This window comes from Colletes gigas, unplaced genomic scaffold (genome assembly GCF_013123115.1).
Source record: "Colletes gigas isolate AHSC1104 unplaced genomic scaffold, ASM1312311v1 Colletes_gigas_Sc00048, whole genome shotgun sequence".
NCBI lineage: Eukaryota > Metazoa > Arthropoda > Insecta > Hymenoptera > Colletidae > Colletes > Colletes gigas.
Genome location: NW_025106677.1, coordinates 1,012,229 through 1,029,277, shown reverse-complemented (window position 1 = coordinate 1,029,277; position 17,049 = coordinate 1,012,229). Strand labels below are relative to the sequence as shown.

Here is a 17,049-nt window from a genome sequence, read left to right as displayed (position 1 = left end):
TTAAAATTGTATATCATGCTATTTTTAATTTATTATCATTTTTTTATACCATATGATTTTTTTAAAAAAACACAATATGTTTCATAATAATATTATCATTAATATGTTAAGTGTTTTAAATAAATAGTTGAAAGTTGAATAATATTTAAGCTTTTTTTTTAAGGAATCTGTATTTTATAATTCTATAAAACATTGCATCTATTCTTATTTATCATTCAACATATAGACAAAAAAAAAATTGTAATGCAATATTTCATTTCATTGTTGTATTACATTCTTCATTACCATAATGTCATTCATATTATGTAGTCAATTTATCATTGTATAGAGACATAAATATAAAATTAAAACTACATGTTGTACAAATTTTAGAAAAAATATATATACTTATATATCTATATACTGATGATTAAAATTTCATAATAAAAACTTAAAATATAGTTTATTACGTATTTGTTCTAATTTGACATGTCTTTATACAGCCTAAATTACTTTCATGATTACTTATATTCTATATAATTTTCTACATCCAAAAAAAGAGTTGGGATACAATTGATAATTTGGGCAAATATTTAAAGAAACATTTTATACTTATACCAGTTCTTTTCTACTCAATTAAAACTACTAAACCATCACTTTTACGTTCTTTGTATTCTTATGCTTAAATACATAAGATTACAGATATTTTATATACTTATTTAACAATGTCGATGTTTATTTAAAAAATATTTTTATTATATACAAAATACATACATTTCTGTGAATAGTTCTACAGTTTAAGTGTAAATACTACAAAATGAAATAAAATCTGCTTAGACAAAGTACAAATAAAAAGAGTATTTACAAATTATGTATAACTCATAAAGTAAAACTTATGCCGACGACAAAACTAACACAAGCCATGCAATTTGACAAAATTACAGAGAAGAATTCCATAGGAATCGGTAATAGTTTGTTAAATAAAAACGTATGTGATAATGTAACAATAAAATACATATTACAATATCAAAAGTAATATCATTTGCAGAGTACATGATATCAGAATATATCAGACGTTTCACACAGTAGATATCAAAAACTTTAAAAGGTGATTCTAAATACATGCCAAAATAAAACGAAAATTAAGAATGACTATATACTTTCGTGTGTGTGGGTGTGTGCGTGCAGTGTCCCATCTAACTTTATTGCCTGGAATAACTTGCTTGTTTTTAATATCAGTAATATCTGATAACTCATCATATGTATTCTCAAACTATACACGGTATGCAATATTCTAAATGCACTTTTAACAACAAATAATATCTTCCTACAATTTACAGTAGAAATAAAAGCACAATAAAATTATAAATCATTCAATTTTTTAAATACATAATCCATTTCAGGCCTATTTTGTGCCATGCGATTAGCACACCATTTTCCCAAAACCATTAAATTATTATAAACCTGTCTGTCTTTCTCACCTGCTTTGTTATCAATTAATAAAGGGAGATCTCTATCTTCCCAGCTGTCAATAAAATCTTTCAGAAATTTGTTTTCTAACCTGGATTCATCATAAGCGGGCAAACCTGTAGCCAATTCAAATAAAACTATACCATAACTGTAAGTATCTACCTTTGTAGATAATTTTCGTCCATGTAAAAATTCTTCTGGAAGGTATGGTCTAGTACCATGAATTTTACTCACCTAGAAAAAATATCACAAGTAAATAGTAAAGGTTATTAAATTTACTTCATAGCAACATGTTTCTTAAACAGAAAAAATTACTTTTATGGAATCTTTTTCAGGGCCCTCTCTTGCTAAGCCAAAGTCACCAATTCTGGGTTCAAAATTTTTATCAAGTAAAATATTAGCACTTTTTATATCCCCATGTATCAAGGGCTTTCCTCCAATCGTATGTAAATATTGTAAACCACGTGCAGTTCCTTTAGCAATTTCGTGACGCTGTATCCATGTTAATGGTTGACTTTTCTGTTTCACTAATAATCTGTCTTCCAAAGATCCATTCTTCATTAGTTGATATACAAGACAGGGTGCTCTACCATCCAAACTATATGCGTATAATGGTAAAATATTTTCATGTGGACAAGAATTCAAAATCTTTATCTCCCTAAGTGACTGCTGAAGCTGTAGTATATAACTTTCATCTGAATCAACTCCTCTTTTTTCTATCTTTTTAATAGCAACATCTGTATTTTTCCAAGTACCTATAGAATAGACAACTGATATACTGTACATATAATAAACTTAATGATTAAAGAATTTCATAGTTATATTTTTTCCTATACCTCTATATACAGTTCCAAAACCACCTTTTCCTAGTATATTATGCTTATTCCATTCATTGGTAGCTATGGATAATTCATTATAAGTAGCATGTGGTAGAGTGGCTTCTGTGCGAGGAATAGTTATATCGTTATGTTTTCCATTACTTGATTCATTCTGTGCAGAAGGTGGTAAAGGATAGCCTGCTGCCAGAGAAGCAACAAGTAAGTTATTGGAATTACTTGGAGAAATTCCAATTTGCATAGCTTGCATAGGCTGGTTTAATATTTTAAGAGATTCTTCCTTGGTGTTTGATTTAATGATAAGTTTTGGTACATTCGGTTCTGGTGGTACGACTTGATTAAAATTTTGTGTACCTATCTTTAAATCTTTAGTATTTTTATTGAGTCGTCTTCCTAATACTCTCTGAAGGTTACCTTCTCCGTTATAAAGTAACTTATGAAATTTAACTTCAACAAATGGTTTTAAAGGCACCATAGATTGATAATGTTGCATTCTGGATAATAAAACAAATAATTCCAATATTGTATGATTATGATGGCCCCACATTGTTAACAATTCGTCGGTTGGATTCTTTTCCTTTCGCAAACATTGTATTGTCAATACATCGTATTCCATCCATGTTCCTGTAAGACAACTATTAGTAATATATTGAAACATACGTGAATAATGTTAAATGTTTAATCTCTACAATATACCAGCTAACTCTTCCCACTTGTCATTTTGATTAAGTATTTTGCAAAATTCTGATCGTTCGAAAAATGGCAATTGATAAATATATTTAATTTTATCTGTGCAGCTTGATGAAGTCATATTGTATAACAGATTTTTCCTTATAAACTACAATTATACTTGTTTTAAGGAAAATTATTACATACAGCTCATACTAAACGTAAATATATATTCGTTTAAAGTCACTAGATATAAATTGTTTACAGCGTCACTAGACCGGACACTGGGTGCACCGGTGTGGTAACACTGTAAACGATGTATATTATTATAAATATAGATATATCATATTATTAAATATAATTATTTTCTATACAGTCAAATATGGGCCTATATGAACAGCTGTCAAAAGGAACAACATGGTTCTTGCGGTAGGATATGCTGGCTTTCCCCACGACTCCGTTAGATGCTAAGGAGGTTCGTCGTTACTAGTGTTGCCATCGATGCACTCAATGATGCCAAATCTGGCCACACTGTTTTTGTAGTTACAATCTAGAATACTGCCAATCAGATTTTGAAACAACTTTCGCTCTCTATCTGGAACCATAAATTTTCTGGTTTCTTGATGTCAGTCACTTTATGGTATTTCCAATACGAACTCTCTTTACACACACAATCGCATGCATATATGTATAATGAAGTTTTACAGAACAATAAATTTGTATGCCCTCTAAGGGTAAAATTTTGAACCTTCAACAATCACTAGCAAAGTTATTAAGTGAGCGTTTTATAACACCGCATACGCCATTTTGAAATCGGAGTCGCACGCAAAACGTTGTGTATGTTGTGGCAAAGCGGCTCTTTGCACGCTTTAGAAACCATAACATCATTGTTTTTAAATACCAAGAAGAAATAAACAATGGCAGAATACTTGGCATCAATTTTTGGTACTGAAAAAGACAAGTAAGTTTTATTATTTAATTGGTACGTGTTTGAATTTTTCATATTAAATCTCAACACTATTACGATTCTTCATTTTTACAGAGTAAATTGTTCATTTTATTTCAAAATCGGTGCCTGTCGACATGGAGATCGGTGCTCACGGATTCATAATAAACCAACTTTCAGTCAGGTAACAAAGTTTTCCTTAACCTTTTATTTTTCTTATTTCTGTAAGACTATTCCAAAGTTATAGGTCTATTTTTCTTAAACATCCTGTTTTATATTTTCTTTTATTTATTCTTAAACTTTTTATCAATAATTAAAATTTGAAAAGTGAAAATTATTGATTGTACATATATTCTTACAATTATATTCTTAATGTGGTTGAATAAACTAACATAGAGACATGTTTGTTTCAGACATGCTTATTACAGAATCTTTATGTGAACCCTCAAAATTCAGCAAAAAGTGCAGATGGATCTCATTGTGAGTTTAATATTAGTGGTACAGTTTCACACATAGTTGTTGGGAAACAAGTGATGCTAATGAAAACAATAATTTGTAAAATTAATTGTATAAATATTATTTTTTAGTGGTTGCCAATGTATCTGACGAAGAAATGCAAGAACATTATGATAACTTCTTTGAAGATGTCTTTGTTGAATGCGAGGATAAATACGGTGAAATAGAGGAAATGAATGTTTGTGATAATCTTGGAGATCACTTAGTTGGAAATGTTTACATCAAGTTTCGAAGGGAAGAAGATGCAGAAAGAGCTGTAAATGATTTGAACAATAGATGGTTTGGTGGTAGACCAGTTTATGCTGAACTTTCACCAGTTACCGACTTTAGAGAAGCTTGTTGCCGTCAATATGAAATGGGGTATGTACGCATGTAAAATAATATTTTTTTAAATATTTGATTATGAAGTATTGCAATTTATCATGCACTTATCTTAAAATACTTGTTTTAGGAGTGTTGTTGAGCATTTAATCCTTTTCACATAAATCAAATACTTTTTATTAACTACAAAATTTAATATTGTTTCAGAGAATGTACGCGCTCAGGATTTTGTAACTTTATGCATTTGAAACCTATTTCACGAGAATTAAGACGTTATTTGTATAGTCGAAAGAAAGGTGGCAAAGGTCGATCGAGATCACGTTCACGATCCCGCGGCCGTGATCGCAAGCGAAGATCACGTTCTCGTGACAGGAGGTCCAGATCTAAAGATCGTCGAAAAGGTAGAGACGATAAGGGCCGAGATGGTCGATCCGGGAGGTATTAATTATACTAATTTCCAATTGTAATAATACTTCATAATAAAATGATCTAAATGGATCTGTTAATCTTTTGACTATCTTGTCAAACAAAATGTATTCACTGATACATTTTTTTAAACTTTTGTTCATTAATTCTGTAACAGTTTCTGGAAACGTTAATTTCTGCCCTTAAGCAATAAGTTGTATCAAATTAATAAAGGAAAACTTAAAAGATGTACTTTTCTAAAATAGAGATAAAACATAATGTAAACAATTACTTTCGAAATATGACGATCGAAGAGTTAAATAAGATGAAATTGTTTAGTACATAATTGCGTTAAAAACATAGTAAACGTTTTTTCTTTCTAGATGTTATATGTTAATATTAACATAAATGATTTTCTTTGTATTCACTGAAATTTGTTTAAATTACTATATGATTATAAATAGATATGCTTGAATGTAAACTGAATTATAATAATTTTCATTGCATTAGTAAATCTTTATATGTGACCATTGTGACTGTATAAAGTTATCACAGTATAAAAAAATTTTTGCATGTGTAATAATAAAAATAAAAAAATTTGAAAATCATGTTTACTTATTTTTTAAATCCATTGGTATAAACTTCAAATGAGAAAATTATTACATAATATGAACACACCAGTAGTATTCGAACACAAGACAGTTTTATATATCTCACATTATATTTAACATTACTTCCAACATGAAGCAATTATTACTACAATGTGCAAGAAATTATGCTGAATGCTCCTAGTATAGTGTCGATAAAAAATATTTATTAGCAGATCAATATCAGACTAAGTCTCTATTTTTCCACCAGGCATTCAAAATTCTACAGATTTCTCAAACTTCTTTCCACAAGCAAACATCTCTAATTATATAGGCCAAATTACATTGTATGTTATACACTGGCAGAATTTATATCAATGTTTCATGTTTTATTATAAAAGGAAATTATCAATTTAAAATGTTTACAACTCGTAGAAATATCTTATACATAGAAAATGCGTGGAAATTATTGGAATATACAAAACAAATAAAAGCCAAAAGTTATTTGACTGGAAAGAAATTCAAGATTGTAGTATTATACAACAAATCGTATAGTCATGTTTTGGAAAATGAGCTTTCAAGAAATACTTTAAGTATTTCACATTTCATTAAATGAATACAGCCATAAAAATGAAATACATAGCTGTAAAGAAATATTTATGAAAGAATATACTTTACACGATTTAAATAAATTATCCAAATTCCTTTTATAAATAATGTTGAAATTATTATATAGATCGAATTGTAGATATATGTTTTAACGTTGTAGCTGCATGTATAAAATTGTGATATGCGAATGTTAATGAATAACGATGTAATGGGATGCACGCAATCGCCATTTAATACAGTCGATATTATAAATCTATCTATAAACTATTGCTTCTTACTTCGAAATGACACGAATTTCTTAACAACTTCGTTAATGTCATTGCATCGATGCACATGTATACATCACAATGTGTTCGTGAATATCACGGATAAAATATATTATGTCAACGTACGTCTTTCGAATTAATCGCTTTTTTTTTTAATGCCGACAATATTAAACGCATCCATTTGATCTTACAATGTTTTCAGTGTCTATCTTAATAGACAATACTTAAAAACATCTTAATAATTTTACAGGAATTAAGGTATCATATTTTGCGGACATTAAACTATAATATACAATAGACGCATTTATGTTTCTTCCTTTTTTCCAATGACTATTAACAATTACCATTATATAGTGTAAAAAGTATATTAAAGTGGTACAATTAAGTCCGACGGAAAAGACGTATTTTGTAGTTTATTCTCATCAGAATTTCTCCAAAATATACTGTATACAATATTTTACTTTACGTATAAATATATACAGTTTCATTATGACAGCGCACTAGGTATCATTTAGTTACTCGGACATGAGATTGAGCAGTGCGCAACATTCTACCTTATATGTTTCAGAAGATAAGAATTATCTTCCTTAGCATAGTTTATTTTATTTTTGTGGTAGTATAGTGCTCGTGTTATCCATTTACTTTGTGTCTAAGCACAGAGGTATAAATCGATTAATTAATTTCATCTTTTAAGATAACTAACAGCTTCTCTGTAATGTCCCGCCCGCATCACTTGTTGTATCGTGAAAATATTTACATTGTTTAGGTTACTAATTAATGATTACGATACTCCATAGTAGGTTTAGTAGGATATGAGATCATTGTTTAGGGGGGCTAATCGGCATAAACAATGAACTGTTGGTTATCCACATCCGCAACTTCAACTTGAACAAACTGAGGCTGTTGAAGTTGTATTTGTTGTACTTGTCTCCCAATAGCATTACGTGACCTGTAAATTAATATTTGCACCTTTTATATGAAAAATACTTAAATTGATATATACGAAACAAAAATATATTCTTACTTGGCTTTTGCATGTGTTAATATATGTGACTTTAAATTCGTTGATTGTGCAAATTTTTTACTGCATCCATCAAATGGGCAAACATAAGGTCTGTCTCCAGTATGAATTCTAACATGAGTACGAAGATTGAAGTCAAGACTAAACCTTTTGCCACATCCTTCAAATGTACATTGGAAAGGCTTTTCTCCTGTATGAACCAACTGGTGCCTCTTCAATTTTGAACTTTCAACAAAAGCTTTGCCACATTCTGCGCATACGTGTACCCTTGGCCCATGAGTGTGCAAATGTTTACGCATCGCACTATTATCTCTGAACATTTTTGTGCATCCTTTATGTGGACAGGCTATAGTACGCTCAACACCATCTAAAACAGGTGGCTTGCGTACTTTCAATTTGTGACCAGGCCTAGCAAATTCTGCCAGCTGTTTTGGATCCGAAAGGTCAAGACCAGGCATTCCATCAGAAATGGAGCTCCCAGAATGATTGAATTTGGCATTGGATTTACCAGTCATGTATTCTGTGTAGTCTGGATCAGGCTCTGGATTTGAGCCTTCATCTGGAACATCCACCAGGTGAGGAGCTAATAGGACACTCCCTTTAACAATAACAAACAAGCAGTCCCAAACAAAAGCTACTGTATTTATTTTTGGTTACAAAAATTGTGTATTTTTTATTTATATTTATTAGTAAAAACCTTTATTACATAACAACATAAAACATTATTTTTCTTAATGTAACATTGTATTTAATGTAAAAATGAAAAGAACAGCAAAATATATATACGTATTTAACAATTTAATAATCAATCTCTTTTTATTTATCAATAATGTAAATTACATTTCAAATAAAAATAGAGAAGTTCGTATTTTTGTTAGGCTTATAAAGAAATACAAAGTTTAAAATAATTATATATATATTTAAAAACCTTTTGTTTGCTCTTTAAAAAGAATATAAGTTATCAAAAAATATAAAATATTTACAAATTTTTTTAAATTATTTTCGAACATTCAAATACAGAAATATTAATTACTTGAAGAATTACATATAATAAAAAAACACTAATTTATATCCAAAAAATTAATACAAAATGTATTTAATCATTAACTTCAATATTATTGCTACCATTATTACGAACTCTAAATTATCAACAGTTAAAAGCAAAAATTAATTTGTACTTAAAAAATTTATACGAATATAATCTGTGAATCCTATTGTATTATATTATATTATAGGAGTATTAGGATACATTTATTACATACATCCAATTATTCATATATATAATAAAGAAGCGCGACAAAGATGAGGTCGATTTGTGCGCCTGTGAATCTCCACTATAATTTCATTTTTAAATGATATTCCATCTATATGGCAATTGAAGCATCCAACTGCATGATTTGTGAAAAGAAAAATTAAAGTCACAATTACTGTAATTTTGAAGGTGTTTTTAGTATCCGTGAATGCTCAACAAAAAATTATGGATTTTACATTGAATGACGTAAGAAGTCAAAACACGCTTTATATTTGAAAGAATAAATCGAATATTTAAATAATTCGCCTCATAAAACAAGGAATTAGATATTTTATTCGATAGAAATATGCGAAAACTTATATAGATAAAGGAAAAAAGCAAAGGAACAAATAAAGTAGCGTGTTTAAGAAAGATATCGTGAGCGTAAGAGTTCTGTTCTTTCTGCTGTAAGTACGTCTCCGCCATTATCATTCGAGAGGATAGATCACGTAAAAGAAGCCATTTTCAAAATATGGCTGCCCCCTGGCAGCATAATGGCGTTCTCTTGATCAAAACAAACAACGCAAACTGTCAACGAAATCGTTGATAATAAAAAAAAACCGAAAGCATACTGTAGATGAACTTGACGATCCCATAAGAAAACCACGGTATTGATTCAAGCCCACCGGAAGTGCGTACCAACAGTGTACACGGAGAGATACTCGTTGCGAAGATTTTCGACCAAGTAGTTCGGTGTGTTTCATTTTAGTTATCGAAAGGTTAGAAACAAACATAAGACTTACCGTCGTCGGTACCTGAGGCCCACATCGTCACCGAGAATTCACCTTCAAGCGTCTTGATTTGCACTTGCTTCTGCTCCCACTTTCTAGCCTTCGTTTCCGAACCCATTTCCCCAAAAATCGTATGATCGGACGTTCTGAATCTCGATGCACCACTCTTTCTGGCCTTCTTGGGACCTTTTCTCGATGGTCCAGGACTCGACTCGACATAAATATCGTTCTCTGGAACTGGGATTTGATCGTATACGCTTAGTGGATCACTGCCGACGATTTCTTCTTGCGTCTGTAGTATGATTTCTTCGCGCCCTGGCTCTGGAAGTGGTTGAAGAGCTATCATCGGTTGCCCATCCTCTCCCTCGATGGTAGTTTCTACGGTCTCACAGGGTATTTCCACCGGTATTGTTTCTATTTCAACCTCTTGGATATCTGGTTGAATCTCCACTTCGGTTATTATGTCCGAGGACGCCATATTAATCTCCGCTGACGCCATGTTACTAATCAAAATGGCTGGCCCCGGATACTCGCGCGACAAGCGGGGCGGTAAGTTAGCTGATCACGTGACTCACTCCCACCATTACGATTACTAAAGTGGTGTTCATTCTGAATTCGTTATTTTTTTGTAAGCGATTCTTTCTTTGAAATTTTCTTTTCAATTTTACGCATAGTTCTTAAACATCATTTATGAGTTATAATAGTATAATATGAATAACTACGTTTTATAATATAGCTTATATTTTTTAAATTTGTTATGCGTTTAGTGTGCTTCTTGTGAGAACCATTAAAGCGTACCCTTCCTCTTCTTTTTAATATACGTTGTGCCATCTTCTGGGAAATGCGAGTAACATATTCAGTGTAGAAGAAACTTTGGTTCTAGTTTGACTTATCATAAATGTATTTTATGTATTATTTACAAATTTGTCCCAATACCTTAATTGATTATTTTAACCGTACACCGATATATCTTTGCAATATATAGAACTATATTGCATGCACAGGTTCGAATCTTTAAAATAAAAATATAGGTTATTAATTTCGGATTGTTATCACGATGGACTTATCGAAGACAAAAAATGACAAAAAATTATATCTTTGTAAATGGTATTTTCGTGGTAAGTGATATTCATTTAGTTATGATATTTTAATTCTTTATATAAAAATATATAAATATTTTGTTTGTTTCACAGCTGGATTTGTTTTTTTGCCATTCCTTTGGGCTGTGAATGCTGTTTGGTTTGCCAAAGAAGCTTTTGTCGCGCCGCATTACGAAGAACAAAAGCAAATCAAAAGATGTAAGTTTTTACTTATTATCTGTTTTAGTGTATACATGTTCAACATGAAGTTTTATTACTATTTAGAAGAGAAAAATTTAAATTCATTCTACTGTTTTATTATTTATTGAATTTGTATGAAGTATAGAATATATGTTGACAAACATCAAGCTAGAAGTATTACTAAAAAAATATTATGCTATTTAATTGTTGTAAATTCATATATGTATATATGTATATAACAAATATTTTGTTAAATCAAATTTTCAGACGTGATATTCTCTGCTATAGGAGCAGCTTTATGGTCGGCTGCTCTTTTAGCATGGATCATTACATTTCAAACACAAAGAGCAGCATGGGGTGAATTTGCAGATTCTATTAGTTACATAATTCCTATGGGTGTTCCATAACATTGTGATAAAATTATTTTTATTTAATTATTAATTTGTAACCATAGTAAGCTTCAATTAAATTGGTAAAGTCTAGACTGTTGATAAATTAAATGACCTAAATACCTTGCATCTTTGATATTCACCGTTCCTGATGTGAACCACTCAGCATACCAGATACCTTCTCCCTGTATACTTCTATTATTAGAGTTGCAAAAGAAGGGAGCTCCTTTGGGGATAGTCCTTGGAGATATCCATTATTTATAAATCCAGCCCAATGATATCTATGCTAGAATTTTCCCTCTGTCCATTGATGAACACAGAAGTTCCTAATAATTGTTCCGGTTACCTTCATGATGAACCAGAAAAGTCATGTAGTTTTAATTTAAATTTTATTGGAAAAACTTTGTCGATCCATTGATAACAGAAGTGTTCATTAATGAACATAATTGGATCTTGCTTACATGGTTCTTATACATTCTAGTATGAGAATTAATAATTAATATTTGTAAACTGATTATTGGTCATACTGTTGATTTAAAATGAAATTTGATAATAGAATTAAATCAAAGTGAAAATATAATGAGTGTCTGACTTCAGAAACATACAGACCAATATGTATAGGTTGAATGCCAGTAATGATAGTTGGGATGAGGAAAGGTATAATGTAATACCACTTACTAGCAGGGAAATGGTCCTGACTAAACAATTTAATTGAAGATTACTTTACTATGATATATTTGTAATATATGCATTAAAAAAAATTATATTAAAATTAAACTTTTGATATTTAAATAAATCACAATACTTAGAGTTATAAAAAATATATTGTTTATTTTAATGCACTTAATTGAAATATTTCTAAAACTTAATAGCACATAGTACACAGTGCAATATTATATATACTTTATAGCATTTGTAAAAAAAATTGAAATTGCAGGTGCAAATTCGTAAAATTTGTTTATTTTCATATTTATTCATTATTTATTATCTGACATAAGAGAATGACGTTAAACAATTCTACGTCGTTGTCTATGTACTTGTATATCTCTGTAAACTAATCTTGATAAAAACTGAAATAATAAAAATTGAGTTAAATTTGGAAATACTTATTGCCGTTTAAAAATTTAACATAAAGGAAATTACCAATAATGCCAGCATATCTGCAACCATAAGCATATAAAATACATTGTGCCAACCAGCCCAATGTGATACCAAACCTGCTAATAATGGACCAACTGCAGCACCAATACTGCCTGTTCCATCAATGATAGCAGTAACTGTAGCTAAAGCTTTAGAATTATTTCCTAGACTAGGATGAGTTCCAAGTTCAGCAGATACAGCAGTTGTTATCAAGGCATAAGGTCCATTAACTAATATTCCTACTATTGATAGTAATATCATATTGACGTATAAGCTAGCGCTTCCAATGTAGTCATATATAAATAACTACACAAAGAATCATATAAAAAAATACAAATCAAAGAAGTAAAGATGTACGAACATAATAATATGTACAATTTATTTGAAAATGAATGCAAAATATTATTCTAGATCTTTCTTGTTTAATTGTTTTATTTATTTTATATTTCTTGTTATTTTGATAAATTACTTAGATAATGTAATTTACTTGTTTGCAATAATTACTTCATGAAATAGTACCTACCGCAGGAACTGCAAATCCAAGCATAACTGCACATGTTAGGGCACTCATACCACTGTAATCTGATAAAACACCAGCTATTATTGCACCTGCAATACCACCAACATCAAATAAAGTCGAAACATTTGCGCTTAACGTTGTACCATAAGTAGCTGAAAAAAGATTAAGATATCTATGACTTGTTCTAATAATAATTATAATATTATAAATACTAACTTGATGCTGCAATGTACAATGGTAACCAGTATAGGAACGTGTAGCTTACAAGCTTTGCAAAGAATAAAGAAAGAGAATATTCTATAACTCCAGGTATACCCATAGCCCCTCTAAATCCAACGGCATTTTCTCTATGATGTTCTTGTAAACGTCTATGCCTTGCCAATATTGGACTTGTTTCAGATCTTAAACTTGTCAAATCCTTTGAAAGTAAATTTTTTATAAATATCAATAATAAGTAGAAAAACTTACAGCTATAGCTTAAATTTATTTGCAAAAAATGCTGAAGTAACAATGTAAATATTCAAATAATACAAATAATAGAGTGCAACATCTGTTAATTTAGTTACATAAAGTGCAGTATTAATTAGAAAATAAAGCATGCACTTACTTCGTCACCAATTTGTTCGCGGTAGGCACAGCGATAGATGAGACGCTAAATACAGCAAATGGGTTATCTTTAGTGAGCTTATGGCATGTGCAAAAAAAAAAGAAAAAGAAAATATATGAAGATATTCTAATATAATTGTTTATACAGCAAAGCGATTAACGTAAGTATCAGAAAATGGAAAAATTGAATTTATACTGAAATTTGAAATTCATAATATTATATGGAGAAAACATCTTAAAAAAGGGTTGTCTACATTCCAGTGCTAAATACAGATTAACAAAACAGTGGTTATGTGGTAGATCTATTAAGACATTTCATGCTGATAGTCATACAAAAACCCTATTAAGAAATGAAACATATTTTTAACTCACGTCTTCGATATCATTACTACAATTTCTACAAATATCTGCATCATTCTCTTCGTCTGAACTGTCGGTAGCATTGAATTTTCTATACCTAGGAGAAATAGGTGGAATACATCCTACATTTATAGGATTGGGTTCTAGAAATAGAAATATTATAAATCCTGCCAAGCCCATTGTAACACCAGGTACCATGAAAGTTAAACCCCAATCAGATTCCACAAACTCAGCAGCTATTAAAGTACCCAAAATGTTTCCTAATGATGTATGAGAATTCCATATTCCAAAGATTAATCCTCGTTTTCCTTTTCCAAACCAATTTCCAACAACTGTGACTACACCTGGCCAACCTGATGTTTGGAATATACCACCCATTGCCTAAAAATGAATAGTAAATGATACAGTTAGTCTTAGAAGGAAATAACTATATAAATCAAAAACTAACTATATTTGCGTAAATAATAAATTCCTCTTTGTACACTTACTTGGACCAAAACAAAATACCATAAACTATGGATATTATATGGCCTAGCAATGCCAAAAAGGTAACAAGATATACCCGATCCAAGCATACCAAATGTTAGAAAATACCGTAGGTTTACTCTTTCTGCTATGAAACCACTAAACAGATAAATATAAGGTTATTATCAAAATACTTTCTGCAATCTGTACATCATAATTAAGCTCACTTGAATGTGTCACCTGAGGAACATGGCTGCTGCATATGAAAACAGAAATGCTGAGTCTAACATGCCAAGTAATGCTGGTGCCTCCGAAGTATCTGTAAATAAAATACATTGCTTAAACAATCTTTTCTATAAAAATAATTTCTAATTAGTATTCTTCAAATTATTTTTTATGTATACTTATGTATACTTACCAAATGGAGCCCAATCACACCATGTATCTTTATTTGTGCTATTAATTAAAATATTATCAGGTGGTGACAAACTGCTACAGTTCAGGCTCAATACATTTTTTACAACGGATATAGGTTTCCTTGTCATATGATAACAGGTATATGCTAAATATGTAAGTGCCAAGATGCCACCTTGATGCCATGCTATTCGATTGACACGACTATGTGGACAGTATTTGAAAATTGCATATTCTAATAATTGTAATCCCCACGGTTTATCTCTTAATACACCAGTCATATTTGGTACAGAATATTTTCTCTTTTCTTTTTTAACAACTGAGATATTGTAAAAGATAAATATGTTTCAAAATTTATTACATAAGCAATACTTTATATGCTTATTTGTACTTTTTCAGTTTGATGTTTATCTCTTTACAAATCACTATTTATAGTTTTAATCATATCATTTAAAATGGTATAAAAACTAGTTTCAGCTTCATTTTAATACTTTGGACAGAGTTTAGAACAATACTGTGCATCTTCTTTTTAAGAATAATTAGAATTCACAATGTTAAATATTTGTATTCTTATTCACATACATTTCTATTCATTAACCATAGTGTGTTAACACTTCAATAAATACCTAATTGGTATAAAAACTTTACACAATACTATTTGTAAGTACACTTTATAATAATTTCATTATTATAATATACTATAAACATTTCTTTATACACACAGATGTAACATTGATAATCTGTATATCTTTCTTTTTGATCTTCTGGATATCAACAATGTTATTTATCTTTTGTACCTTTCTTTCATATTGATATTTTTATTATATTCGAGGATTTAAATTACCAATAGAAGAATAGGTTTGATATAAAAGCCACAAATATTGAATACGATAAGAAAGCAGACTGTGACTCATAACCTACAACAAAGAAAACTAACACAGCACCAAAACAAAGAAGAATAGTTTACTGCACACTGCATATGGATTACGATGCAATATTGTCACTTTTTTCACTGTCTTTAAAAGAACTAAATATAAGAAATGCAACTCTATTTTAAATTTAGTGGAATGTTTATTATCGCAAATGACAAATGATAGCTACGTGTACAGTAAACTTAACACATATGTACATTTTTATCTTGACACATGGCAGCTAAGATATGGTACAGTATAATGCACTGAAGATCAGTGAGTATCAATTTCCGTTCAAGGTTAAACATTCTAATGATAATACTTATGCATATTAGAGATAATACTTATGCATGAGTTTACTACAAATTAGCTACGAGTTAGTTACAAAAAATTTGAAAATAAAATATATTGATACAAGTTACATTTTATTAACACTAGATTTACGGGCATTGATCTCACGTATATTTATTGATACCTTTTATGTTGACGATTACCTTAAAATACGATTTTTCTTTTAATTAGAATATGTATTCATGCCATTGCATCAAACAAATTCAACATAAGTTGTTAAAAAATAATATTTACGCGTTCTGCAATTTTAAATATGGAATCTGACATCCGTCAAATTGACGGCTTCCGTAAATCTAGTGTTAATTTTCACTTTCAAACTTTTAGTTGTTACAGTAAATTATAAATATAAACCTTTAAGACTTATTAAGAATTAAATAACACATTGAAATTGTACTTCATTTATAATTACTTAATTTGTTTTAATAAATAAATCTTGTATTATTTAATATTTCGTTATAATTTTAGAAAAAATAGTAAAAAATATGTAATATCAACTATGATTATTCTTGATATTTACTTATTTATTCATCTTAAAAAACAACTCGGCGAAAATACTTTCAACATAGGAATTGAGCAAGAGGCTCCCGCTCACAGTGACTGTCATTTAAATTCGAAAACTTAGAGATTTAAGTAATTGTTTTCTATAAATCATGAAAATAGTATTAAACGATTGAAAATGATATACAATCATATAGATTAGTGTTCCTTTGTTTGATATGTTACAAAAATATTATAAAAACGTTGGTACTATTTAATACATTAAATAAAATTTATTGTTAGATATAAAACTCATAGTTCGTTTATACAATACGGTCCTTTGATCGATTTGGTCATGTAATTGAAAGCATTAATATTAAAGTATGTTTAAATATATGCGTAACATGATCTTGAAATGATCTTTCACTCTCAAAATTAAAATAAACCGACTTTTCCTAATTATTTAATGAATGGTATGGACCATAGATG

At 29.7% G+C, this 17,049-nt stretch overlaps 5 protein-coding genes across 11 annotated transcripts; 2 read left to right on the top strand and 3 right to left on the bottom strand.

The window, feature by feature from the left end:
* Positions 1–762: 762 nt before the first annotated feature.
* Positions 763–3,157, bottom strand: LOC122403269 (serine/threonine-protein kinase pelle). 3 transcript variants are annotated; one of them, XM_043406700.1, is made up of 5 exons: positions 2,982–3,157; positions 2,430–2,909; positions 2,286–2,348; positions 1,765–2,204; positions 763–1,683 (listed from the first exon to the last, which is right to left on the bottom strand). In XM_043406700.1, exons 1-5 carry the CDS (start codon positions 3,094–3,096, stop codon positions 1,342–1,344), a joined length of 1,440 nt encoding a protein of 479 aa, XP_043262635.1. In that variant the 5' UTR covers positions 3,097–3,157; the 3' UTR covers positions 763–1,341. The 3 variants fall into 3 exon arrangements, with proteins under 3 accessions (XP_043262635.1, XP_043262634.1, XP_043262636.1); XM_043406699.1 differs by having other exon boundaries at positions 2,286–2,909; XM_043406701.1 differs by having other exon boundaries at positions 1,422–1,565; positions 2,286–2,909.
* A 580-nt stretch (positions 3,158–3,737) lies between these two features.
* LOC122403264 (splicing factor U2af 38 kDa subunit) lies at positions 3,738–5,479 on the top strand. Its single transcript, XM_043406687.1, has 5 exons — positions 3,738–3,915; positions 3,997–4,084; positions 4,314–4,380; positions 4,488–4,776; positions 4,945–5,479. The coding sequence occupies exons 1-5, from the start codon at positions 3,872–3,874 to the stop codon at positions 5,180–5,182; spliced, it is 726 nt and encodes a 241-aa protein (XP_043262622.1). The 5' UTR covers positions 3,738–3,871; the 3' UTR covers positions 5,183–5,479.
* Positions 5,480–6,461: 982 nt separating this feature from the next.
* Positions 6,462–10,218, bottom strand: LOC122403263 (transcriptional repressor protein YY1-like). 2 transcript variants are annotated; one of them, XM_043406684.1, is made up of 3 exons: positions 9,660–10,218; positions 7,629–8,223; positions 6,462–7,553 (listed from the first exon to the last, which is right to left on the bottom strand). In XM_043406684.1, exons 1-3 carry the CDS (start codon positions 10,144–10,146, stop codon positions 7,439–7,441), a joined length of 1,197 nt encoding a protein of 398 aa, XP_043262619.1. In that variant the 5' UTR covers positions 10,147–10,218; the 3' UTR covers positions 6,462–7,438. The 2 variants fall into 2 exon arrangements, with proteins under 2 accessions (XP_043262619.1, XP_043262620.1); XM_043406685.1 differs by having other exon boundaries at positions 7,629–8,184.
* Positions 10,219–10,482: 264 nt separating this feature from the next.
* LOC122403262 (gamma-secretase subunit pen-2) lies at positions 10,483–12,068 on the top strand. Its single transcript, XM_043406683.1, has 3 exons — positions 10,483–10,765; positions 10,841–10,945; positions 11,195–12,068. Exons 1-3 carry the CDS (start codon positions 10,705–10,707, stop codon positions 11,332–11,334), a joined length of 306 nt encoding a protein of 101 aa, XP_043262618.1. The 5' UTR covers positions 10,483–10,704; the 3' UTR covers positions 11,335–12,068.
* A 165-nt stretch (positions 12,069–12,233) lies between these two features.
* LOC122403260 (glucose-6-phosphate exchanger SLC37A2) lies at positions 12,234–15,919 on the bottom strand. Of its 4 annotated transcripts, none has more exons than XM_043406678.1 (9): positions 14,826–15,919; positions 14,648–14,726; positions 14,431–14,566; positions 13,955–14,323; positions 13,584–13,628; positions 13,193–13,394; positions 12,980–13,128; positions 12,460–12,762; positions 12,234–12,386 (listed from the first exon to the last, which is right to left on the bottom strand). In XM_043406678.1, exons 1-9 carry the CDS (start codon positions 15,100–15,102, stop codon positions 12,324–12,326), a joined length of 1,623 nt encoding a protein of 540 aa, XP_043262613.1. In that variant the 5' UTR covers positions 15,103–15,919; the 3' UTR covers positions 12,234–12,323. The 4 variants fall into 4 exon arrangements, with proteins under 4 accessions (XP_043262613.1, XP_043262615.1, XP_043262616.1 ...); XM_043406680.1 differs by having other exon boundaries at positions 12,980–13,065; XM_043406681.1 differs by having other exon boundaries at positions 14,635–14,726; positions 14,826–14,965.
* Between the last annotated feature and the right edge of the window lie 1,130 nt (positions 15,920–17,049).